This window comes from Pyxicephalus adspersus, chromosome 3 (genome assembly GCF_032062135.1).
Source record: "Pyxicephalus adspersus chromosome 3, UCB_Pads_2.0, whole genome shotgun sequence".
Lineage (NCBI taxonomy): Eukaryota > Metazoa > Chordata > Amphibia > Anura > Pyxicephalidae > Pyxicephalus > Pyxicephalus adspersus.
The window spans coordinates 132,410,303-132,436,408 of record NC_092860.1 but is presented as its reverse complement, the minus strand read 5'-3'; the positions used below and the strand labels follow the sequence as shown (position 1 = coordinate 132,436,408).

Here is a 26,106-nt window from a genome sequence, read left to right as displayed (position 1 = left end):
TATGATTTTCCTTCTGATCTCCCCAGACAGCTCCTTCTCTTGTGGGGCACACAATGATACCAAACAGCAGGTGACTACTTTTCTCAATTTAAATAGGCTGAATAGCTGATTGCATGATTGGATACTTGTGTGATACTAATTAAAGAAAACTGAAAATCTCTCTAATCCAATTGATTAATATTTTCTAGGGGTGCCAACATATGTATACAGGCAGTGTAGAATATCTTTAAAAAAAGCCAATCCCTTTACACTAGCTTATCTTTACTGGATTGCAGAAATACATAGAACAATTGCTTTTATTTAGGTATAAAACACTTTTTAATGAGCTTTAAGTATATTAACAAAGTTATTTATACAATTTTTCTGTAAGTTGGGGTGTTTCATCACTTCTGGTCAATAGAAACTGAAGGCAGTGGAGCGGGAAGTGAGGGTAAATCTCTCTAATAAAATCAAAAACCCCAGGAGGGGGTTTTCTCTCCTGCTCCCAAAAATAAAGAAAAAAGCTTAATTATAAAAAGCTTAGGCTGGACCTACACTAACTAAGACATGGGTCAGACACTAGACTGAGCATTAGCTCCAATACAAGGAATAAAGAAAAATAAAGAAAATACATTTATTAAAAATTGGTTATTCTTAGTTGTTCAGCTAGTTTTCATTTTTTATAAAAACATTTTTTTTTCATTTTACCATATTTCATTTAAAAATCTGTCCCAACTACAAAATGGAAGATTCCCGTTAGCTAAGAATGTCTAGATCCTGTACAAATTTACCGGATCTTTTAACTACTTATTTTACATGTGTAGACCAAACTGCACTGTAATAAAGAATCTCTGTTCATTAAATAATATTCAAAAGTTTTTAGTGTCTGTTCCAAGATTCTTTATAATTGGTATGACATTTACAGTGGGACAGAATACTAGGCTGACTGTATGGATATCCAAAATTTCCAATTCAGTAAACACAATTAAGTGCTTGGTGAACATTTGATTTGCTCTACACAAAAATGTCTATGATAGAGGGATCAGATAAAAAGATTTAGTGCTGTATTTTTTAAAATTAATAGAGTTCGCAGAAACAAATCTGCTAAGGTTACAAAAATGTTAGTGCCTCTACATTAGGTATATATAGTATGTATATATTTTTTAGGCCCATAGTCAATATTCCAGTCTGATAAGTAATTATTTTAAATGTTAGGTGAAATATTAAAGGAATATTAAAAAGTATATGCAAATCCAGTCACTAAAATATTGTATGAGCTTTTACATGTTCAGGTAATTTCAAAATGTCTCCCATTTATGCTTCTTCATTGTTAACCTAAAATATGTGCCTCTAAAAGTGGCCATTCCAGCACACATCTTGCACAACTTTAGGAAACCTGGCCAGAGAAATGCTTTACAACTATCACTGAAGTGAATGCACGTTGCAGGCAATTTATTTACGTTAAAAACTTGCAACTTTCAGAAGGAGCAGCCAAGAGCCTCCTGGGATGTGTGACATAGGCATCCCGGGAGACTCTGCACTTCCATCCATTCTTAATCGCCCAGGGAAAGGAAAAATAAGAGGCGGTGCTGCACCCCTTTTTTTTTTTTTTTTAAAAAAAGGGTTTTGCACTTAAATAAAAAACACAAAAAAAAGAATTTTTACCTTACATAAAAGGGTTGTCTACCCTTTTATGTAACGTGAAAATTCTGAGTTTAGGTAAGCTTTAGGTGCACAAGAGATTTGAACCTGTAGAAGTACCTTCATGTAGTTAGTTACACCATAGGCCCTAAAGCTGCGGTCGTCATTAAAATTACCGGCACCTGACCATGCGCATGCGTGGGGAGGCGGTTGTCAATCAAAGGGGAGGAACCTCCCAATAGTGATGTCATAACGCCATAACCCCTTCCACTCTGCCATCGCAGATCTGAGCCTGCAATGGGAAACGTCCTGAAACAAAGCCCGCCCACTTCCCGCAGCCAGGGATTTGCACTTGGGACGTGGTCCGCAGTTCTGGCCGGTGCCTTCCCCCAGCCAGGTCCTTCTCCTGACCCTGCTCGGGGGGTGCACCGACCAGAGCCACGGACCCCCAAAATCTTCTCGCAGACCACTGGTGGACCGCTGCCCTGAAGTATGTAGACATCCTTCTGAAAGACTAAATTTAGATGCTTCCATTGAAGAGTACTGTTAATGCTACAATAAGCAAAGGTATTTTGGACAATTGTGCTCTTCCAACCTTGTGACAACAGTTATGAAAAATACAGCATGACTGTGACTTGTGCACAAAGCTACATCCATAAAGGTATTTAGGCTGATTTTAAAAGGAGAGCAGATGGCTCCCCTATTTCTTATGCTTCATAGCCCATATTTTGGCCAACATTGTATGGCTCAAACTGAAAATGCAAAATGTTGTGGAGCCTGCCCACAGAGTTTTTTTTTCTTGTTCAGCATGGCAAAGAAAGCTTGAAGACTGGAGAAAAGGCCACCATGAGATCTTACCACATAGCCCTTACTTCACCCCTAATAAATCTCCTTGTGATGAAATGGAATACTGCATGCAAGCCATGTCTTCTTTTTCATTCTTTAGACACCATCCAAATTCAAGTAAAACAAGGAATTGAAAACTGTTTGTTTTACAGTGAGAACAATTTCATATTGACGCCTATAATTTCAAAGAATAATTGTCAATATCTCATTTATATTCAATTCACCTATCCAATAATAAAATTAAAAACTGGCTGAATTGGTCTGGTATACCTTGTCCAGTCAATTGTACACTGCATTATTATCTGCATTTTGCATAAGTAAAGTAAATAATTATAAGTAAATAATTATAAATTAAAGTAAATAATTATAAATATTATTGTAAAGTTAAATATAAGTCAATAATAGGTAAACATTATTTAAAAAAGAATAGCTTTTCCATAGAATACCTTTCACTAGCTCACTTGGTTGATTCTAAATGTAAACTTGTGAGCCACTGAAGTTCTGTAATGTAAAGTGCAATAAAGACAGTAAGTGGTTTGAAGACTTGCTTTTGAATTTCATGTAGCCAGAGAATGGTATCCTTCTTTTATAATTTTCAGTCTCCGTATATTCTCATTATAAAACCCATTGCATTTTTTTTTCAGATGTAAAAGTAATATTGTGAAAAAAGACCAGTGACATTTTTAGTGGCTTTTTGTTGGATGGAGTATAATTTCACCATTGATTACAGGAAGAAATATCCAGGTTTGAAAAGACTCTGCCACTGCTGGACTTACATGTCTGATTTATTTAACTTGCTGAACCAGAACATATAAAATCTACTACATGACATCTGTGTTTAAATGCAGGTCATACACCTAATGGAAAGGACATTCCTTCTGGCAGATGTGACAGCTACTGAGTATCATATAATGGAATGTTCCAGGGTTATGGCTACGTCATTGTGTCTTTCACTGACCTAAAACATGAATATGATGCTGTACATGAACTCCTTTCATATCTATGATATCAGAGTTATTTCTAGAAATGGTAAAGAGCACATTTCTCTTGGGAACTCTGTGAAAAAGTGAATAGGGTTAATAGAAGGAAATATATTTGTTAAAGTAGATTTCCAGGACTAAAAATTGTAATAGTAATAGAGGGTTATTTTCCTTCTCAGTTTTCTTATAAGCAATACTAGAATCCTTAAAAGAGAGCTCCAGGAAAACTGGTAATTCTCCTAATTTTTTGGAATGCCTTCATGCATACATGCAGAAGCCTGAACTTCCTGAAAGTTTAGATTCCCCTAAATCTCCAGATTAGGCCCCTTGCTGGTTAATGTGTAATGATTATAAACAAAATGACCTTCAAAAAGAAGTTAATTTCAAGCTATTAACTATGTATATTTGTTTATACACTATGTACCTGATTTATTCAAGCTCTCCAAGGATGGGGAGGATACAATTTCATCTGTGAACCTGAGTGATCCAGCAAACCTGAAATGGATTTATTAAAGTCCTTTGATATTTGTTAGCAAATAGTGTCCAATCCTTGACCAGATCCATTCCAGGATTGCTGGATCACCCAGCTTCTCTGATGAAAATGTATTCTCTCTAGTATTGGGGAGCTTTAATAAATCAGGCCCCATGTTTCCTTGTTTTTAAAACAGTAGGGAGCTACAGTTACAGTCCCAGTTACTGATGACAACTGGTAATTTTGAAGTATATTACAATTATTCTACCTAATTAAAATATCCTTATGCTTTATTACAGAATGCTGAGTTTATACATTTCTTTTGAAAAACCACAGATTTAGAAATATCACTGATTTACAAATATCACTGATTTACAATAGCTTTTAACTAGGATGATCTGGTAAATATAGCACTGGGAATTGATTGAAACCACTACAGCACCATTTGAAAGCTATTTTGAATACATTTTATTTAAACTTTGATCTTATGGTCATCTGAAACTGGAAACAAATACAAATAATAAGGTCAGGTTTCTGTGGTTGAAAGCTGATGGAAAAGCTTTTGTATGGGCAGCATCATGCCTTACTATGTAGCATTAAGGCAGTAGTTTGGCTCTTGATGAACTGCTAATGAATGGTGGTAATGATCCACTAAAGAATTTCTGGTATTGAAAATTGATTGAGGCAGGTTCAAAATTTTTGAAATTGCAAGATTATATAGTAAAACATCCAAATGGAATAATATAATCCACAAACAGTTTCTTCTATACCTGTGACTATTATGCAATTCAAAAAGGGGTAAATGGTTAAATCCTTTAACAAAGAAGACCTACCTGCTATTTAATTCAAACTGTTGAAATTAATCTGGGGATACTAAACTAATAATAAACAGACTTAATAATATCTATGTCATCCCAGGAGGTTGCACCATGATTTATTCTAAATCAAATCATTTAAGCTTTTATTACTAGACATAGAAATTGACAGCCTTATCAAATTCCTATATTTTAAAGAATTGTGTCTCCCACTGTCCAATTAGAATGTGAAAATACTTTTATTTTATAATATTTTTGTCCTAGTAAAAACAACTGAAAATATTGTCTGAAGTTGCATTATAATTAATTATAAAAATAAATTCCCTTTTAGTTTACTCAAACAGTTATTACTTTAACATCCTATTGGAGAAACTCAGAAATCAAGAAATCGATTTGTTACATTTGTAAGAACTGTCTCTCACACAAATATGTTCTATTGTGAAAACTTATATTTTTCATAACCCTTTTCCGATGAAAATGACTGAAAACAATGACTACAGTGTGTGTATTCAGCATTTAGAAAAATAAAAAAAATGTGCCAGCTTTATGGCCTCTGTCCAGTATTTTTAGAGCATTAATATCCTAATGAAGTTTGCAAAAACTCCAGGGGTTCAATTCAGAACTTTATCAGACCATTAATCAAAGCGGACCTTTTGTGCTATCTAAGTGAGCAGCTTCAATTCTAATTAATTATTCCTGGACCTGTTTTCTTTGTATTCCTATAATACTTTATTATTGGTACACACCAGATGTTATTTCTATTCAGTCCACAATGGAGATGAAACAAAACACATCTATGGGAATACGTCCTTAATGAAGAATACCAGATTATAGCCCAGTTTAGCTATAAAGTTTAAAAGCAATGAATGAAGAACAAAATGACTCTGTGTGGTTTGTTTTTTTCTGTAGACATCCTACGTTTCCAATAAATTTCCATATACCTCAGGTGTTGTCATAGAACTCACGTCTATATTCAACTGTGTCAGGGAGGCGGTTACACGTCCCCCTGTCACATTATACTTCTTTCTTTCTTCTTTCTTTCTCTGAATCTTTGTTGGTTATTTAAAATTTATATTTTGTACTCCAGGGAAGAGGTGCTTTCCATTTCACAGATCATATCTGTATGTATATATTATTCTCAGGAATGATCAGAAAAGGATCAGTTCATCACCAGTTCAGTAGGACTAGGATTGTTAGATTCCTACAGGGTATTTTGTAAAGGAAATCTGATTCGAGACAAAGTGAAAACATATATGAAAGTTACCTATATCAAATCATATAGGTGAGCAGGTACTGCATTTCCTATCCGTAAACTTCAACTGCGTGCAAATGGTGTATTTATCCAAAAATTACCATATTCCAGGGACACCAAGGTTAGAATAAATAGAGTAACCTTATTTATTACAAAGATTTTAGAAATTTTCTTTATAACTACTATTTAGCTCAGCCAGCACAGTTCACGGGCACTTTTCTTGATATTAGTAGATATCATGATGTAGATTCCCAACTGGGAAAGGCCCACAATACTTTTATTTCTCATACTCTGATTACAGATCGGTTACAATTCAAACTCTCTATAATTAGCTCACATTTCTTGCTCCATTACTCTTAAACCCTGGAAGTATACAAGTAAAAAGCTTTCTATGGTGGACAAATGAAAGCATCCTTAGGATAGTTGAACTAATTACCAATCAATGAGTCATTACATGTGACTTCCCATAAACACAGATAATGTTCTAGACAGAAAATCTTTGTTAGTAAAATCAATAAGCCCACATTCGCCAGCCATTGAGCAGACAGAAAATATCACCACAATGACCCAATTTTACATATCTATTGGAGTCCACAAAGCACCAAAGTTCATATATCCTTATTGTACTAGGCCTTGTCATCAGTTCCCATTAAAATTTGTTTAATGTTGTAGAAGAGAATGATACTGGGCAACGAGACCTCAACAACGGTCAGAAATGTCCAATGCTCCTCAATGTCACCAATTGACACCAATGTCACCAATCATAGCGGCAAAATATAAGCAAGATGGAATATAGTACTACCCCACTGAACTGCTTCTATGATACAGGTATACTCTAGATCAGTGGTCCCCAACTCTTTGGACGTCACAGATATGTGCGGGGAGCCATGTGTCACTAAAAGGGGAAGAAACTTCCCCCAGAGTGGCGCCGTGATAGCAGAGCTCACCCACTCTCCCATCGCAGGCTTAGACCTGAAGTTTCTTCCCCTTTGAGTGACACACGGCTCCCTGCCCATGCGCAGTCCAGAGACACAACCCACCCACTGCCCTGAGCCAGTACAGGAGACATGGTTCAGGGCAAGAAGAGGCAGGAGAAGGACCCCGATGGGGGGGCCTGCCGGCCAGAGCTGCGGACCACCAACAATTTCTTGCAGACTCCCAGTGATGGACAAAGGATAGCATCCTTAGGATAGTTTTACTAATTACTAATCAATGGGTCATTACATGTGACTTACCGCAGACCACTGGTTGGCGACTGTTGCTCTAGACGCTTGCAGAGATGTGGAATATAGTACCATATGGTAGATCTTCCCTAAAATCCAGAGATTTTGCTTCCAAATCTACAATCCTAACAATTTATTGAATTCCCAGGGCGCACCAGCCAGGGCCAGATAACCAAAATGTTCTTGCGGACCACCAGTTGGCGACCGCTGTTCTAGGCAGTTACATTTCTTCAAATATTTCTGAAAAGTCCTCTTTAATATTACTGGTGATTTTATCTTGATATTATCAATTATCTTTTACTAGTATTATTGATATTATCCAGCATTATGCAATCATTTGTAGTACAACTGACTACCAAATGAATTAGTTTATGGTCTCTTTAAAGTTATTACCTAGACAATATAGTTGACAACTAATATGATATACGTGTCTAGCTATTTTACCACACAAACATGCAATTAAAAGCAGTGGATCCCAATTATATTATATTTCTGCCTAATAAAATGATAAAAATATTATTATTTGAAATCAGTGAATCAAATTCTATCATCACCCTATGTACAGTCTTCTGTAGGAAAGCAGTGCAATTTTATTTCTAAAATTTTACTTTTGTATTTTATATATATTATATAACTGGACCTTTTTCCTTATATTACTATAATATCTTAGTTATTTATGCAGACCTGAAGTAAATTTTGTTCTAAATACGTTCAGTTCCCAATGGAGATACACAAAGCACATCCGCGGGAATACATTCTTATCAAAGAAGGTTTGTCAGGTACCAGATTACAGTCCAGTTTCAACACATTGTTTAAAAGTAAAGACTGAGGAACTAATAGCTTTGTCCTTCAATTTTCTGTGTGTTTTTTGCAGACAATCTCCATTTCCATCAATTCTCCATTTACCTTAGGCATTGTCATGGAACTCACGTCTATCTCCAACTGTGTTAACGAGACAAAAAGTGGTGAGGTGGTTCTGTGTTACTCAGTTTTATGTCCCTCATCATACTTGTTTTCTTTCTCTGTATCTTTTTGTTGGATATTTAAAATGTATGTTTTTGTACTCCAGGGATGAAGGAATTTTCAATTTACAGAAGGTTGGTGTATGTAAATATATTCTTAGGAATAACAAAGAATAGGATTGTTTTATCATATGATTTGATCATAAGATTCCTGCATTTTTTTTTGAGATGGAATACAGTTTCAAGCTAAGATAAAAAACATATATATGTTTGTTAAAAAAAATATTTAGATTAACTGCATCAAGCTATCTCTGCAGGTAAGCACTGTATTTCATAATAATAAAGAATGTTAGCATTACCATTGCTAACCTGTTCTTTATAAACAACTAGCTGCTTATCTTACATAATTATCCATTACCCATCTTAGCCAATAAGGCTAGATCAGCCTGGGTGTCTTTTAGGCCCAAACTCAACCTTGGTATTTATACTTTGGTTAGGGTATCTTGTTTTTACTTCAAGTATGGAATTTAGCCTTGCACCTGTAAATTAACCATAAAGCAGGTCTAATTATTTATGCTGTTTTTTTTACCTTGTTCTGAAAAATACAGCTTACTTGGTTGGTGTTCTGAACTTCTGCTTCTAGTACCTTCTGAATCACCAACCCAGAATGGGGAGGAAGCTCAGGTGCTCAGCTAATTGTCACATGACAATGTGGGACCAATTTATTAAAGACAGACTATGATGGGAAAACCTGGGTGATCCATTCCTGGTTTGTTGGATGATGCAGGTTCCCCCATGATAGTCTCTATTCCCCAGTCCTGGAAAGCTTTAATAAATCAGATCCAACATGTAAATAAAAAATTGATGTAATGATCAAAAAAAAAACAAAAAACAAATGGCTAAGGGAAAATGACCAGTGTTGATCATAGCTGTTTAGGTTAACTAAAGTCTGATACCGTAAGAGGTAAATAGGAACATTGTTTAAAACAAAAATCAAAATAATGCTGTTACAATGTATTTAGTCTCACTTTTGAGACATGGTGGGGCAACTGGCAATTTGCCTTGAAGAAAAGCCACAGCAGGGGAGGAAGTCCTAGGTTGCATGTGGTAATCCAAGCTGGTAGCAAAAAGAAATGATCTCTGGGTGCTAAGAAGTCAGGCTTGCTGTTAATGAGTTGAGTACAAGTCCTGCACCCTCCAGCCTCTTCAAACTTATTAATTTTCACTGTGACTGCCTGTCACCATAATGAGCCAATTAGGAGACTCAGGAGGTCGAATAGGTGAGACTAGACCTGAAAGATTGGCCAGTATGATATAACAGAGTACCTGACTTTTCAAGACATCTCAACACTCTAAAATAGACATAGAGATATGTGCTATGCGATGCCCGTGTGAATTAGGTTTGTTTAAAAGCTAAGACACAACTTAAATGGAAGATACAACACTGGCTAAGGATAGATACAGAAGAAATATATATCTCCCAATCTTCCATTTACTTTACATGGATCTTTTTTAAATAAAACAGCTAAATTCTTGTTCTCTTTCAGGAATAGGAAATGCAACCACACATCCAAAGTACCTAAGAATACCCCGTGACACCCAAACTGTCCACTCAAATTTTAGGCCTCTACAATTATTAGCTTTAACAAAAACATTGGTAGAAGTTCTGTTTAGAATTAAGTTGGCTTTGTTGTTTATCACAGTCATGGTTGAATCATTTCTACTTTTCGCTAGCTGTTAGGATTCTTAGAAAAGATTATGGGTGAGATGTCAGCAAAGCAAATGTACTGAAACAGAAAATGTTCACAGCAGATTTATGTAGGGATGGATTTCAATATTTCAAATGTAATCATGCTTGGTATTTGTATTTTTATAAATATTTGCAGTCGGAAGCATATTATGTATCAGGAACATGTCTGGAATTTTAACCAAATGAATTTAGCTCTGTGTTGTTATAAACCTAAATACAAGCTGAAACTCCCCCACCGGCCAAAATGCTGTTTTTATGAGTTAAAGATTATTTAGAAGAACATTACTGTGAACAGCAAATGTTCCACTCTTAAAGTTTGTGTATCTTATATAATGTAAAAAATACATTAACTTCTTCTTTACTGAATGTATTGCAATAAAGGAATAATGACTAATTACGTAATAAACCCTAACAATAGACTTTTTATTTGATCTTTTTTTGGTCTGGTAAACATACAATTGAAAGTATTTTTATTTTTGTTCAATGAATACTAAAAATACTATTTGATCATTCCAGAAATTAAGAGCTTTCTAATGTTCTATGTGCCCATTCTTTTAACAACTCTACTCAAATCTGCCAGACTCACCTCCTAAACTACCTCTAACTCAGGAGAGAAGAAGATTATCTATAGTTGGGAAAAAGAAAACTGGGCAGCACTGATACTATTTGCAATTTTAATTAGGATAATTGTATTGTAAACCTAAAACATGAAGTTGCAAGCTGATATGTTTGAACTTTCAGGGTCTTCAAGGGATACAATATATGAGTTATGCATTTATTGCTAGAACTCCCTGAAAAAGCTTAAAGTGGAACTTAAGACTTGGCATCAGACAGGGCTTTATTGCAGAGGGGTCGTCCCCTGTCCCTTTCTGTAATAAACATTCTTACCTGCTTGATCGTCATCCCATCTGTCAAAATTCTTGTGAATAAATCAGCATTGGTTGCCAGAATACATAGGATATCCTGGTTTCCCCAGCGGGTGCTGGGACTGAGGGAATGTCATCCTGTCCCAACCAATCAAGGTGGCCGAAGGTCCGAATAAAAAATAGAAGACGGAAAAAGATGGTGGAGCCCGTGAACCACTTAGGAAACAGTTATCTCCTTGCAAGGGATATTTCACTTATTTTAGCAACTGAGGGGAAGCTTTGCTGACTTCACCATTCAATCATGTCCAAGCAAAAATCTATTTTTTTTGTATAGTATATTTTAACCACATTCAGTAATCTAAAGAGTTTTAAAAGCATAGAAACTCTTACAAACATCCATAACAGCAACATGGACTTCATAAGCATTTTTAGGCTTGCTTTTAAACATTTGTGTGGACTAAGCCTAAGTTAAATATCCCTTGAAGAGAGAAAATGTATTTTGCCAAGTGAACAGCTTATATTTCAATAGACTATATATAAATCAACTCCACAATGCCCATATCAAGAGAGGTCACTTACAAAAAAACTATTGTAAAATAACTCAATAGGCAAGTCAAGTGGATAAATCAGGATAATAGGACAGACTGAAGATAGTAAAGAAGGGAAAAGGAGGGACATGGCTGAAAACTTTTAATACGGTAAATATGTGAATAAGGTTCAGAAGAGAATTCTTTTTAATATGAAGCCAAGATGAAGAACATGGGGATATGACCCCAAACTAACTTTAAAAAATATTATTTTCTCAGAAGAGTAGTTGATGCTTGGAACAGACTTCCAGCACAGTATGTGAGCCAGTCAACAGTAAGTCAATTTACACATGCTTGGGACAAACATTTATCTATACTCTATACTTGAACCACTTGGTCTTTTTCTGCCATCACTCTTCTATGTTTCTATTAGCCATACAGTAGATGACATGGATAAGGTCATGTCTGTACTCTCTCCTTTGATTGCAATGCACCAATAGTTGTGCAGAATATATGAAGCTGATATATAATAAAAGTTTATTTTTGAAATAATTTTGCTAATAACAGTTTTTTATTTTTCCCTCAGCTTTTCTTTAAAAAAAAGACATCCTTTAAAACCTAATATGTCACTATGGGAAATGATTGAATCGACCCTCAAGTGCTAATAACATGTAGGTGGCCATGTGGGAAGAACTTACCCAAAATCTGCTGGCCCTAATCCTTTATTTTACTTACTTCTGCAAATGCAAGCTGCACAATGACAAGCATTGATCTGAGTTTTAATACTGAATGGATTATGCATCATTTATAAAATAGTTTCTTTTTATTTCTGCTTTCTACTGGCTTCACTTATGGATGTTTATTTTCTAAAGGCCATACAAAAGTCTGCTCAATTTTTCTTTCACGCTGATCTATTTGATGCCTGAAATCCAATGTCTGGCTTGGGGCCTCATTATTCTTCATCTATAGTTTCTGAACTTTGTTGTTTATTTGTTACAGTCTGGAGACAACTGGTGGTAAGAATTTCCCTTTACTACTAAAGAAAACCTGTTCCTACTATGAGTTTAGAAAATTAAGACACAAACTCTGCAGCACTAACCACATCAAGTCATCTGCTTTTATCATACTCCATTACCCATTGCTTCCCCCTCACTTTAATGTGAGGCTTGTTACATTGCCTATGATGTGGGGGTGTGCTTAGCCCTATTGAAATATCAAAAAGGGGGTCTTAACTTACTATAATAGTACAGTCTTAACCTACAAGACCCTACTTTTATTACTTTACAGTTTTTGGATGTATACATTTTTGGCAAAATTTCAGACAGTAATGTACACACACAAGACATGTTTTTTTCCAGCTGCACTTATCCATCTTATATGCAACTTTAAAATGCAACTGATATTATCCAAGTAAAAGATAAATTAGCAACAGTACGGAAAGAAACTAGAATTACTGAGATGGAGAAAGAATCACCCCTCCTAACAAGAAATTATAAACTCAATCAGGTATAACTAATCACAACCAAACACATGATTGGTTATAACACACTAAACTACTTGATTGGCTTCCACCTGTGATCATTTGTAATTATTTTGATTAGTTCAGCATAAAAAACAGCTGTTCCTGGAGCATTCCAATGCTTGATTGTGCAAATGAAAGCAAACAACTATGGATAGCAAGGCACTGCTAAAAGATCTCAGGGACAAGTCAGAAAATGTATACCAAAAAGTTTTGAAGGCTTTGTCAATCCCTAGGTTTGCAGAAGAAAGAGTTTGGTACTAAATGCATCGTCCCCAGATTAGGCCACTCTTCCAAACTGGATGCAAGATTAAGGAGGAAACTCATCAGAGAGGCTACCATAAGGTCTACAGCAACTTTGAAGCAGTTACAGGTATTTATGGCAAAGAGTGGACATTGTGTGTGTGTGTGACAACAATAACATAAGTGCTCCAGTAATGCAGTTTGCATGGGATAGTTTCAAGAAAAAAAGCCAATTCACAAGCAAGGCTACATTAAGTCTCAACCACAAAAATGCATCTTGAAGATTGAGGCCAATTGGAAAAATGTCATAGACCGATAAGACCAAGATCGAACTATTCGGACTCAACACCAAACGGTACATTTGGAGAAAATTCAATATAGCCCACCATCCAAAGAATAGCATGCCTAAATTAAAGCATGGAGAGGTTAACATCCTGGTATGGAAGTGTTTCTCTGCAGTAAGTCAGGATAGAAGGAAAGATAGATGGGACAAAATACTGTCAAATTGTTGAGGGAAACTCAATTGCCGCCCTCTTCCAGAAAGTTGTCAATAAGATGAAGGTTCATCTTTCAACATGACAATGGCTAGAAACACACAGCAGAACACAGTAGCTGAAGAAGAAAATGTCCTTAAATGTCCTGGCCAGAGCACAGACCTAAACTCTATATAAAATCTGTGACTTGAAATTTGTAGTCCACAATAGGTTGCCATTTAGTTTGAGTTTGAACAGCTCTGTAAACAAGAAAGGGCAAATATTGCACAGTTTAGATATGCAAAGTTGGTAGATAATTATCCCAGCAGCCTCAAGGTTGTAATAAAAGAAAAACGATGGTTCCATGAATTGCTAACACAAGAGGAGTTACCTTTTTTAAAAAAAAAAATCCTCAATTTCCACTGAAGTTTCATTCCGACCTGCATCAGCACAAATATTAATAAATTGAATTCTCTATTTGCATTTCAAATACTTTTGTTTCAGCATAATTCTAATTATCCCCAGACATGTGATCAGTAAATTGTATTAATGTTTATTTCATGCTGCTTAGCTGTGGTTGTCTTCAGTAGGGCAAGTGGGTATATGTAGCACAGCACAGTGCCGATATTTTATATAAAGTGGGGTATTGGACATCAGAAAACCAGCATGATATTATTTAGATAGTAAACAATAAAAAAGAGGGAGAGATCTGCATACATTTTTGCAGGAATACATTCTAGTTCTACATTGTTTTCTCATGAATTTGGATTATATGGGCCAGTAGGCAATAAGTTGTGGGATCATTATTGTGGCACACCAAAGCACTACACGGGATACTACCACTATTTATGCCTATTAGTATATAATACGGACAATAATATTGTTTTGAACTGTCTACATGCAGTTGAAGCTTTTCTGAGATGTAGCAGCAATAAAGTACCACTAAAGCCAACAGCATTGTAGATCAACACTATCACAAAATACTACTGATCCACCAAATGACATCACCAGTATCCAGTATGATGTAAAAACATCAAGTTATTACAAATAATACATCCCTGTGAGAATGGAATCACTTCTGCTCTCCATCCTTTCAAAATCTATAGGAAAAGGAAAGAAAGCTTTTCTAATATAATCCCTTTGAAGTGGAAGACCAAGACATGCATTTTAACTAGTGCAAGCAGATTTATAAAGTGCTTTTGAAGATTACAATGTTTCCCCACTGGAAATATTGTATGGGGTGATCTCCATAGGGAACATTGTAGATCAGTGATGATTCCTTAAAAACTCATTTTTACCATGATTGCCAGTTTACAAATGTAACATACCCCACTGCAATAAAAGCAAATGAGCTGTGTAAGCTAATTTCAAATATGGTTATGGTTCAGTTATTCAAAGTTAATGGAGATTCTGGTTAATGGAGCCATTTTAGGGTAAATATGGTATGAGGTTTTTTAAAATCCTGATAGCCAAAGGAGAAGAAAACTGTTTCTATTGTACCCTTAATCTGAAATTTAAAAAGCAATTAGGCTTTGAAAATTGTAGAACATAAGAGTGATGATCTGAATTTTAGATTTATATTCTTTATAAATAGGACCCTAAATGAACGATAACATAATGGATTTCTCCATTGGTCAACATGGTAAACAGTGGGCCCCTGTGCAAAACTGGCTTCGGGCCACCTCCTCCACTGAATTGACTTGGGGCCCCTGTTGGTTGTGGAAGATCCCGGGCCCTCATTCTGCAACACACCTTCCTATGTCCACCCCTTCTCTTAGTTAGGATGGGATGTTAAACTGTCCACAGGTATAGGTATAAAAGTTAGGACATTTACAAAGGATACCAACTTTTTCACACTCCTGCTATGTTGTTATTGTTTTTCCCTTTTACATCAAGCTTTTATTCCCCATTGGAGCAGGGGGACATTATGATTATATGTTCAAACAAAAATCTAAAACCAAATCTCAAAACAGGTAAAAATAAAAAGAAGACCCTAACTATGTGCATTTCTAAAGCAACTTTTTTGATTAAAATAAAAGTTTTTTTTTTGGTAATGCAATGCATTATTTTTGGCAATTGTCCAATGGACACCAGTAATCCCAGGCCTATGATCCAGATGTAGGTGAAAATTCCAACCTCAATTAACCCATGGTTTAGTATGACTACTACTGATAGCCCCCTCACCAAGACAGTTATACCTAAACCCTCAATACGCACCTCCCATCTAGCAATATGTGGACTGCTGATGCAAATAATTTTCTTCCTCTGGATTCTGCATCACTAACCATCTATTTTGACCCTAATAATGCTTTGGGTCAAGTCCCAGCCAACAAAGTACATGCTTTCCCGTTGCACCAGAAAGTCTTGAAAGGTGTTGATTGGTTCCATTTACAGATTTCTTGCATTTTATACAATGTACAGTAATTAATTTTTTTAATTAGATTGAAGGCTTTTTAAAACAAAAAAAAAAAAAAATCCAGACATTTACAAAGTTTTAAACTCAGTATTATTTTATCGAGCAGTCTAGGTTCTTTTAGAAATGTTACCATCTTTCATCCATCTCTGAGGGTGAACCTGCCTGTACCAGAAACACAAATGGCCTTTTCATTAAATAAATGGAAATGAAAACGAAAATTAATGCCTTGTGCAAACATCTTGAATGTAATCCAATCAGTACCTTAAATTGGGATCAATATCAGCAAGTTGTATCCCTCCCAGGGCCAAAGGGACATGTAATGCAATATAAATCAATGTTTGATTAGATTAGAATAAATAGAACAGTGTCTTTACCGTAACAACGTCTAGGCGAGTTGCTTCGCTTTGTCTTTTTCTTTTCTTGCAATCACAGAAAAGTCAGGACATGTAAGAGCAAGACTCTGCACAAAAGGGCCCTTACTAAGTGAACAATGAAACACATTGGAGGTTATGTTTGTCATAAAATAAATCTTGTGTAGACCGTTAATGTGCTATTTATGAATACATTAGTGAACTTTTCACATTACCTTTGCAGTTTATCCACCAAAGGATGTATTATAATATAAATGTTTTTAACAGAAACAATAGTATACTTTCTTAACATAGAAAGTGTTTATACAGAAATATGAAAGGTAAGTTGAAAAACTGCTGACTTATACTTTAAATTAATTTATCCTTTAATTGGTTCTATATCATTAGTTGTTCAGTAGAGGCACAGTTTGTATGTGTCTGATCTAAACTAAATTGGGGCATTCAAATATTGTGATTATTGCATAAAAGAACAGGCGATGTCCCTTTTGCAATATGCTGTCAAAATATTGCTGAGCTTTGAATGTTCAGCGCAGTGTAGGAAGCCGGGGTAGCTGGCATATCCTTGCTTCCCCTATGGCTGCCAGGATTGAATTAACTACCATGTGCCTGAATGGGAGGGGAGCGCCCTGTGACAAAATGGGAACACATGGAATTTAAAAACCTGTGATCAGGCAGGTAAGGTGATTTTATTGCAGAACAAGGAGCAGCAATTTTTTAATTTGTGGGTAAGTTCCACTTCAAGCTCTACACAGACACTTGATTGTCATCACTAGAGATTACTGTTCTGGTTGTTTCAAATGAAATGTTACCATCAGCATAGGTGTTCCACAACATTGTTTAGCAATCAAGTTGGCAACCTATATGGACTATTGTAGTGCCTGCAGTAGGGTGTCTTCTGCTTGTCTTCTCTTCTCCATATAACAGAACAGTAACAATCAGCTGTCCCTTGCCTTCATTCTGCTCCCGAGACTGTTGTTTGGCATGATGTCACATGAAAACCAAAAGCCTTTGGAGCTGAAAAAAGTGAGTGACAGTGAGTGGCTGCACAGATGTAATAGCAATGATTGTCAAACTTTTATAGGGGAGGTCGTTGTGGTCAATATGTTATTGGGAGGGTGTGCTAGCTGCATGATCCAGGCTCACCAGATAGGGAGGTTCCCCATCATAGTTTCATGCAAGTGGCCCCATGATTTGCAGTTATTCCTCTGAGCCTCACTGTATCCATCTTTTCATGCATACTTCCAGGTGAAAATTACAGCCTGCTGGTACCCGTGCGCCTTTAACTGAGAAAACTGAAGCTGTGCCTCCCCTTCGTCTACAAGGTGATGTATTGACTGAAGCTGCCAAAGCAAGAGTCAATGACTAGCATATGTGTGTTGTTTGTATGGGACAATGTGTAAAGATTATAAACAAGATGACTTTTAAAAAGAAGTTCATTTCAAGCTAATAACTATGTATTTTTGTTTATACACTATGTGTCTGATTTATTAAAGCTCTCCAGGGCTGGAGAAGGTACACTTTCATCGGTGAACCTGGGAATTCCAGCAAAATAGGAATGGCTTTCTTAAAGGTCATTTGCTATTTGTTAGCAAATGTTTTCAATCCTGGACCAGATCTATTCGTGGTTTACTGGATTACCAAGGTTCACTGATGAAATTGTATCTAATCAAATCTTGGAGAGCGTTTTAATAAATCAGGCTCTATGAATAAAAAGGACATGTAGTTCCAAACATCGTGATCACGGGATTTTTGTCTAAATTTAAAGTTCATGCCAAAAGTAAAGGAATATGGCAATCTATAAGCAAGAGGCAACAAAAAATTAGCATATATGTCAATTATATTTAAGTGGGATATGTTATAAAAAGAGATGTATTTATCCTGATTACAATATTTTTCCTGGCAACACAGAAATTTTGCAATAGCAACTGAAAACATGCATTACTTAGAAGAAGAGTAGGGTAGGGCTGGATGATATCAAATATTTATTCAATTCATTTTTAGTGTCCGCCACTCCATGTTTGCATGTTCAGGCCTGTGGAGGACCAAAGGTAGGAAACAGTTAGCTCTACCTTCTCTAAGAAAATAAACTTGTTAAAAAAGATTCATATTCTGTTTTTTTATTTTAATATTTATTTTAAAAGTTTGCAATTTGCACCTTTTTATCTTTTGATGCATAATTTATCCATTTTTTTTTTTATGTCTTAGTGTGTTAGGAATACCAGATAATAATGAAATTGATAGATATCAACTGAAAATACAACCTTTTATACACAGCCATATAAAGGTTACAATTTGCACCTTTTTATTCTTTAATGTACAGTATTTTCTGGGGGATTTAGAAAAATTAGATAAAATATTTATACGAGCAATAGACATCAATTTAACATACAACCTTACATACCCATCACAGCACTTCAAAGGTTGGCAAATTGTAGAAATAATTTTTCCTTTGAATGATCATTACACACTAAGCATTAAATTTCCTTGCCATTAACATTTACAATTTAATTTGTTTTTATTTAGTAAAAGAAATGTTTGACAGAGGAATAATTGATTTTTATCACACATATGCTTTTTACTTTGTTTATAATGGAGGTATTTTGCAGATGAAGATGTCATTTTGTAAAGTAATGGGAAATTATCTGAAAATTAAGAAACTAAGTGCAAGGACAAATTGCTTTAATTTTGTAAAACTTTGCTCCTAGCAAAGAAGCAAAAATAATATTAATAGATGTTTTTTTGTATCTATCATAGCAGCTTCTATTTATACAGCAGCCCTGGCGTGGACACTGCAAATACTATGCCTTTAAATTAATTCATTTAGTAAATGCCATGAGACAGAGCTGCCCTTTAATGACAAAAACACATTGTCAGGATTCAAATGGCCAAGTTATAGGTCAGAGGCTTCCAAGGGAAAAGTTTCATTGTGACATTTGCTACCATTTTCCTTATTCAGGTGACATAATAGACCTGATGAAACATTTGACATATACTGTAGTCCATAAGATAAAATGAATGAAGACCAGGCTGGTTTATAGCTTTATATATCTGTAAAAGGTAGTAAAAACATTAGTAGTTTCATTTGGCTAAAACAAAAGGGTTTAAAAGGCTTATTCACTGAAAATGTATTATTTAAAAGGGGTATTGGTGGGTTGTGTACCCACATGCAATTTAGTTTTATTATTTTTCTCTGATTTTAATATTATCCTGTGCATTCTGATTTGTTGCATTTCAGTGCATTTCTTGGCTGGGGCAATTGTAAAGGCTCCTCCTTCTATTGCAATCTTTTTAATTGAGAAACCAGGTATAGGCTTTAAAACAGAACTTTTAGTAAAATAAATAATGACCCCCTCCCTTTTTAGGTGGAAAGCCATTGATCCCTCTGTGATCCTAGTCCAGTAGGTCCCACGCCATCCTATCATTCTTCTTCTTCCCAGCACAGACTGCACACCAGGTGCCACCATCTTCATCTGGGTTCTTCCTCTTTTTCCCCCTTCCTGTCACTGCGTACAAATTTCTCAGCTCTTTACAAAGCCCAGTCATATCACTAATGTTCCCTCAAAGGGGCTCACAATCTAATGTCCCTACCAAAGTTATGTATCATTAATACAGTCTAGGGTCAATTTGGGGGGACACCAATTAACCTAACTGCATGTTTTTCGAATGTGGGGAAAAACTGGAGTATCCAGAGGAAACTCACACAAATATGGAAAGAACATGCAAACTCCATGCATCATTTTATAATTTTTTTTTTTTTTAATAGCAATATGTTCATAGTTTTGCAATGTAATGCAGAAATTACACAGAAAAAGGCTTAAGAGTGCAATGGAACTTTCTGCAGCTAATTATAAATGCATTTGTTACAATAGAGGTAGTCCCCGAGTTAGGGACATCAGACATAAGGACAACGCATAGATACGCATGAGGCTTCCCTGCTCTTACCTGCTTGTTCCTGTACAGGACAGAGGCTTAAAGGGGGAGATTCGATTGACTTGCAGTTGTCTTTTGCTGTTCTGCAAGCTCTTGTAACTCTTTATTTACCAAGGCAATGAGACAAACATCTGTCCTATTTGCATTTATTAAAATAATGTACCTGTTCCGACTGACATACAAATTCAACTTGAGAACAGACCTACAGTCCTATCTCGTATGTAACCCGGGGACTATCTGTAATATTTATTACCCTCTTTAAAAAAAAAAGCGTTATTCACTCTCTACTCCCCAGCATTTGTAGTATTCTAGCCATATTTTCCTAATTATGTAATTACCTGTTTTGCACTAGGTTTGGAAGTGAAAAAATAAAAACAAAATATAACAGGCAATTTAGAAAACTTTTCTTTTTAATAAACTCTTATAAGACATTTAGAAGAAGTTTAGCACCAACCTAAACATGTTTTATATATCAGTGCACTTTATTTTATCTTAGATAGAAAAATGACAATAGGTGAGATAAAAAGTAACAGAATGATTGTGTTCAACTAGAGCAATAGATTATGAAGTTAAAACTCCACTACTTTTTTTTTCTAGCTTTTTTTTTTTTTTAAGTCAGCCAACAAGTAGTAGTGTATGCAACAAAGGTTATTCATGGTAAAAAGTTATTGGAAGGCATAGCAACCAATTCTCTCTCTCTTTAATTTTTAAAGCAGCTCCGCAAAAAATACAGAACTATCAAAGCAGATATTTTACTACAGTAATAACTGTAATAATACATTTAGTATAAAATTTGAATTCTTTATGGGACAATATATACTTATAGCCATCACCTGGTAACTATTCTTTCATTAAACAAATATTATCATAACAGTGGGCAAGAATCTACTCATACAAGTTTTCCAGATATGGATATAACAGATGCTAATATTATTAAACAAAATGTACAGAAAACAGAAGTATTTAGGGCAGGCGTCGGCAAACTCCGGGCTTTAGACCAGATACGGCCTAGCTGGTAGTTTGTTCCGGCCTAACGCCCCCCTCGCCGATCCGGCAAGCCGCTACTCTGGAGCCGCGGGTTGCCGGCCGGATCAGCCAGGGGGCATTAGGAACTACCGGAGCTCCAGTGCAGCCTTCTTGCTGTGGCTCCCCTATTTCCCGTGGCCGGTGTTGATATTCTGCCATCGCGGTAAATAGGAAAAGCTCCCTGAAGGTAAATCCCTCACCTCTGCAATGCATACGGAGGAAAGGGATTTCACTTCAGGGGGCGTTCCCTGGTGGTGGGTGGAGCCATTAGGGCAGGTCCAGCCTAGTGTGCTCCCGCCCACCCCATAAATGGCCTAGTGGTCATAAAACTTTTCCGACCTCTGATTTAGGGGAAAATTATGTGTGCATGTGAATATAAGTCAGTGCTGTCTTCAGCCACGGAGAAAGGCAATTAATGTAGTATCTGTCCTAATATGCCATGCCGCAGAGAGAATGTATTTTTAAAAAGAAAGGAAGGAAAAGAACAGAAAACACTAATAAGATAAGAGTCAAAACTATTATCAAAGGCCAATGACAAGATTGACTGATTTGAAACACTCAAGCCTTATTTCATCTCTGACACTTTTGAAACACGGGGCTCCATAAGCATCCTGTGATGTGTCCACAAGGTTACATCAAAAGACAACGGCTAGGCATGTTAATTGGCCTATGCTTCCTACCTTCAACAGTTAGAGGATGAACCTGAACACAAAAAACACCACGGACATCAATAACATTGTCCATCTGATCCAGCACTGGTGCCGAATTCTATGTGCCAGGTCAATCAATAGTACCAGCACTGCAAGTACATCCAGATAAAAGGAAATAAAAAAACTCATATAATAATCTCAAAATAATCTTTTGGGTCTTTGAAAGATAACCAAAGCTTACTGGTTTGGTTTCATAGGGAAAAAAGTCAATATTGTCACGGCAAACTTTACTAAAATAGGTCTGAATTCGATCACTAAACATTCATATAAATTTATTAACATGTTTAATGTAGGGCCTTCTGTTAAAGGAGCCCTTTTTCTGTTAAAAAAAATCAACTTTAGTGGGGAAAATTGTCACATAAATGTTTTCCTTCAGTTTCTGTAGTGCAGGGGATACTGACATCTTGAGTATTCTAATGGCTCTATTTATAAAAAAAAATGGGGAATCAGACATTCTCCCAAACAGTCCCTCGTGAAAATCTTCCATGTGTTTCAAGGGCAGTAATTGATTCCGACTAGGGGATGTTTGAGGGAATGTCAGATTCCCTGCTTTATAGAGCCACAAGTCTTACAAGAAGACACTGTGGCACAGTACAGCAAGATTTGGACTACTCCAGATCTCATCACCCTCATGTAGGTGCTACAGACCTTGCGTGGGGAAAAACCTATCTAGCTGATAAAGTTTGTTCCTTTACAGGTGAGTTTTTTTCTACACTTTAATTCATTTTAGCAACTAGGATTTTTTTTGTACAAAGTAGACCATGCATTTCAGGGGCAATGGTTGATTTATTTTACTATTAAAAGCTGCTTTTAATATTTTCAAATCTGCAGCTTTTAAAAAAAAAAAACTGTTCCCTCTGTTTTCCATCACATGGACCATTGGTATAACATACCAGAAGCCGTGCCAACACACACTACAGAGACATAATCTGTTCTTTGTAACGGGAAGCTGGCCAAAAGCAGAGATGTTCTCCTGGTGCTGCAATGCACATAGATAGGATGTGGGCAAAAGGAAATAGGCAGCACAGAGGTACCCAAAAATAGGATAAAAAAAGGTGAAATACTATTTTATAAAAAAAAAATGCATGACAATTGTTTGACACAGTGTTTGGGTCAACTAAATAGTTTTGAGTTAGCGTTTAGAATTACTTTAGGGAGGATGTAATCAAGGTGAATCACTGCTTTATTGTTCTCTCTTGCTGTAATGATTCAGAATGTGTTAGTGATATGTTAATGATTCCATAGGAGAAGATATACCGGTATTGATTCTATATGCCCAATAACACATCTGCACTGCTGTAGTTAACGTTCAGTGATACCATGCACTACATTGGGGACGCCCATTCATTTAACATTGTGCCTTTTTCACTACAGTGGTCCAAATTAGTCCTGCCCCATTTTAAGCACTGAAAAGCACTATAGTGCCATGTGGTACAGCTCCGTGTGCTGGAGAATGTATATTTGAGTGCTTATCAAAATGAACAGTACTGGTTCATACTAATGTGTGAGTGCTAGTGTGTGCAAACAACACAAATAAATTAACAGCCCAAATATGTTACCAGCTATTGAATTTCCTGTTTGATATGGGCTAAGGCTCATGTTTTTTAAACTGTCCTTGGCTTTACCGTGGAAGCTAATTACTTAAGGTCTGTAAATCCCTGAAAACCTATCCAGTTCTGTATAAGAATGCTTCCCATTCTGTGAAGGTCATTTTGCACTGTTCAGGGTTATACTATGAATGCTGGAATCATGAGGGTTATAATCATCCTCTTCCTTGGTGCACCTTTAAGTCTTTATGACCTTACTTCATTAATAAAACAGTTTATAAAGAGAATAATAGATGTTTTCTAATATAAAGCTCACGTTTTTGAATCCTCTGTAGAGAATCTGTAGTTCCTTCTTTGTGAATTTTGTCTGTGCTTCCAGCAGCTCGAGGGCCTCGGGGCGATGCCGCACTGTGGCCATCTCCAATTCATCTTCCACATTGTCTGAAGAATAATGAATTAAAAGTTACGAATAAATTAGGGCAATTGGGATTTAAGTAATAAAACTAAAAGACTCAAGATTACAGAGGCAAAACAGCAAAAAAAGATCTAATAGGAATTGATGCTGCATTTGTCAACTACAACCATGTAATAGTCAGGTTGTCCTTTACGAGTTCAATAGTACAAACTTTTCATCCAAGATCTCACCTTATTTTACCCTGTTGTGGTATACAGTATTTACTCTAATGAACTTGTATAAAAATGTTCTTGTTCCTACTGCATCCATATTTTTAAAGTGGAACTTAACTCATAAAGTTCAGATTTTCTATGCTATAGGGTGCATTTGGAAATTGTAATTGTGCCTAATCATTATCCTGAAAAAATAAGCTTTTATCTTTAATTTATCATGAAAAAGCCTTTCTGTACCTATAGTGCCATAACTGTATACCTGCAATATGAGATCTGAGGCACTGCTGCTGATTGTTTTATGATTCTTAAAGCAAGGTCTGGTTCATTACTTCTACAAAGTACAAATGGATTGATCTATTGGAACTAATGATTTGCTTTGGCAAAAATAAGCAGTATATTTGATTACAAGACTCACAAATTGACATTCATAATACTTTAATTACTTTTCATTGTATATCTTGTATTGCTAGTAACTATGAAACTAGATAGTTGATTTGTCAATCATATTTTGATTGGATGTTTCTTCTATGTTTATGAATTACAACTAGGTCTCAAAAATCCTCTGAGGAAGCCAAATAGTCAAAACGCATCGGGAAGTGAGACCCACCAATCATTCAGTTTGTTTTCTCTGTTAATGACTGAGTACCCTGTGTGAGATAATGTGAAACATGGGTGTATCATCTATATGTACATAGCACAGACACTGTATGTCTAGTCAAGCTGACAGCATAGTAGATCTCTGTTCATTTAGGTGATATATGCTAAACAAATAAAATGTTTATTTTTTTTACAGCTAATGCCTATAAAAGCCTGTCTTTTTACCGTTCTCTTCTTTAAATAAAAATTGCATTCTAGGCAGCTGATTTTTGTACATATCATTGAATACCCCTCATATAAAAAACCTCCATTTCTATGAGAAAAAAACATTCAACTAACATGTCCTACCACTTTGCTTCTGCTGTGACTGGCAAAGAACCCAAGTAGATATAAATGTTATCGCTACAGATGTGTCAGATCTGACAAGCATTCAATAAAATTCTCAGAACGCCCTTATGTGAATCTTTAATTAGGCTTCAATGAGAGTCGAATCTTACGGTAAATAGCAGTAACTCCTCAAACAACCGCAAGCCACAGGGAATTCTGTCCACTTTGTACACTAGCAACCACCCGGGAGTCATCCTTGCAGCATCTCCCTTGGCTTGTAGTTGTTGGAGGTGGTATCACTCCCTGACAGCCATCATGAAAAAGGGATTGGCAAGGTAACAACCATCTTCCAGCTGGTAGTTACCCTGACTATGTTTTTGCTGTTTTGGATGTTTACATTAGTTTGCAAGCTTGGACAGAAGCGAACATCCAACTTCATTCCTAATCCTTTTATATCACGGCCATAGAAGCCTGCTTAGCCAAGAAAAGAGCTGGCAGCAAGTAAGTGGATAATGGTGGCATATGGATTCATAACAAAATACAAAGCTAGCTGAATATGTATATGTGTACCTTAATCCTTACCTTCTGTTTTTGATTATTGTTTGAATATATTTTATTACATACAGCATGAGAAGTAGAATCTAGGAGTATAGGACTGGGGTGATATTATCAAGTTGGATCATGTAGGCTCAATCATATAACATCAATGCCAATTTAATATTTGGTGCAACAACGGTTATTTTCAGCAATGAGCTGAAAATAATTATATGTTTAAAAATAGCACATGAATTTTAATGTAATGATTAAGAATGTGTCTATAGTTCAAGATTTGAGTATGGTACACTAAAAGACATGGACAGCTGGAGCTTAAAATGAGTTTGAATATTCTCTAGTTTATTAGATTTTGTGGAATAAATTTTGCATTGGATTTTTTTACCCCAATGTAAAGGTTTGTATCTAGCTACAGCCATACTGTTTTTAATTTAATGTTTTAGTAATTTAATTTG

The 26,106-nt window shown here is 35.9% G+C and overlaps 1 protein-coding gene and 1 long non-coding RNA gene across 6 annotated transcripts in view; one reads left to right on the top strand and one right to left on the bottom strand.

Annotated features, from left to right (window-relative positions):
* Positions 1-26,106, bottom strand: part of KCNIP4 (potassium voltage-gated channel interacting protein 4) — a 304,565-nt gene that overhangs the window by 20,852 nt on the left and 257,607 nt on the right. For all 5 annotated transcript variants that reach the window (XM_072406394.1, XM_072406393.1, XM_072406392.1 and 2 more), the window contains exon 2: positions 23,865-23,989. In XM_072406394.1, the coding sequence (XP_072262495.1) occupies positions 23,865-23,989 (125 nt within the window). The remainder of the gene's footprint in view (positions 1-23,864; positions 23,990-26,106) is intronic.
* On the top strand, positions 13,009-24,901 carry LOC140327160 (uncharacterized). Its single transcript, XR_011919992.1, has 3 exons — positions 13,009-13,205; positions 17,581-17,657; positions 24,724-24,901. It is a non-coding gene; the product is annotated as an uncharacterized lncRNA (long non-coding RNA).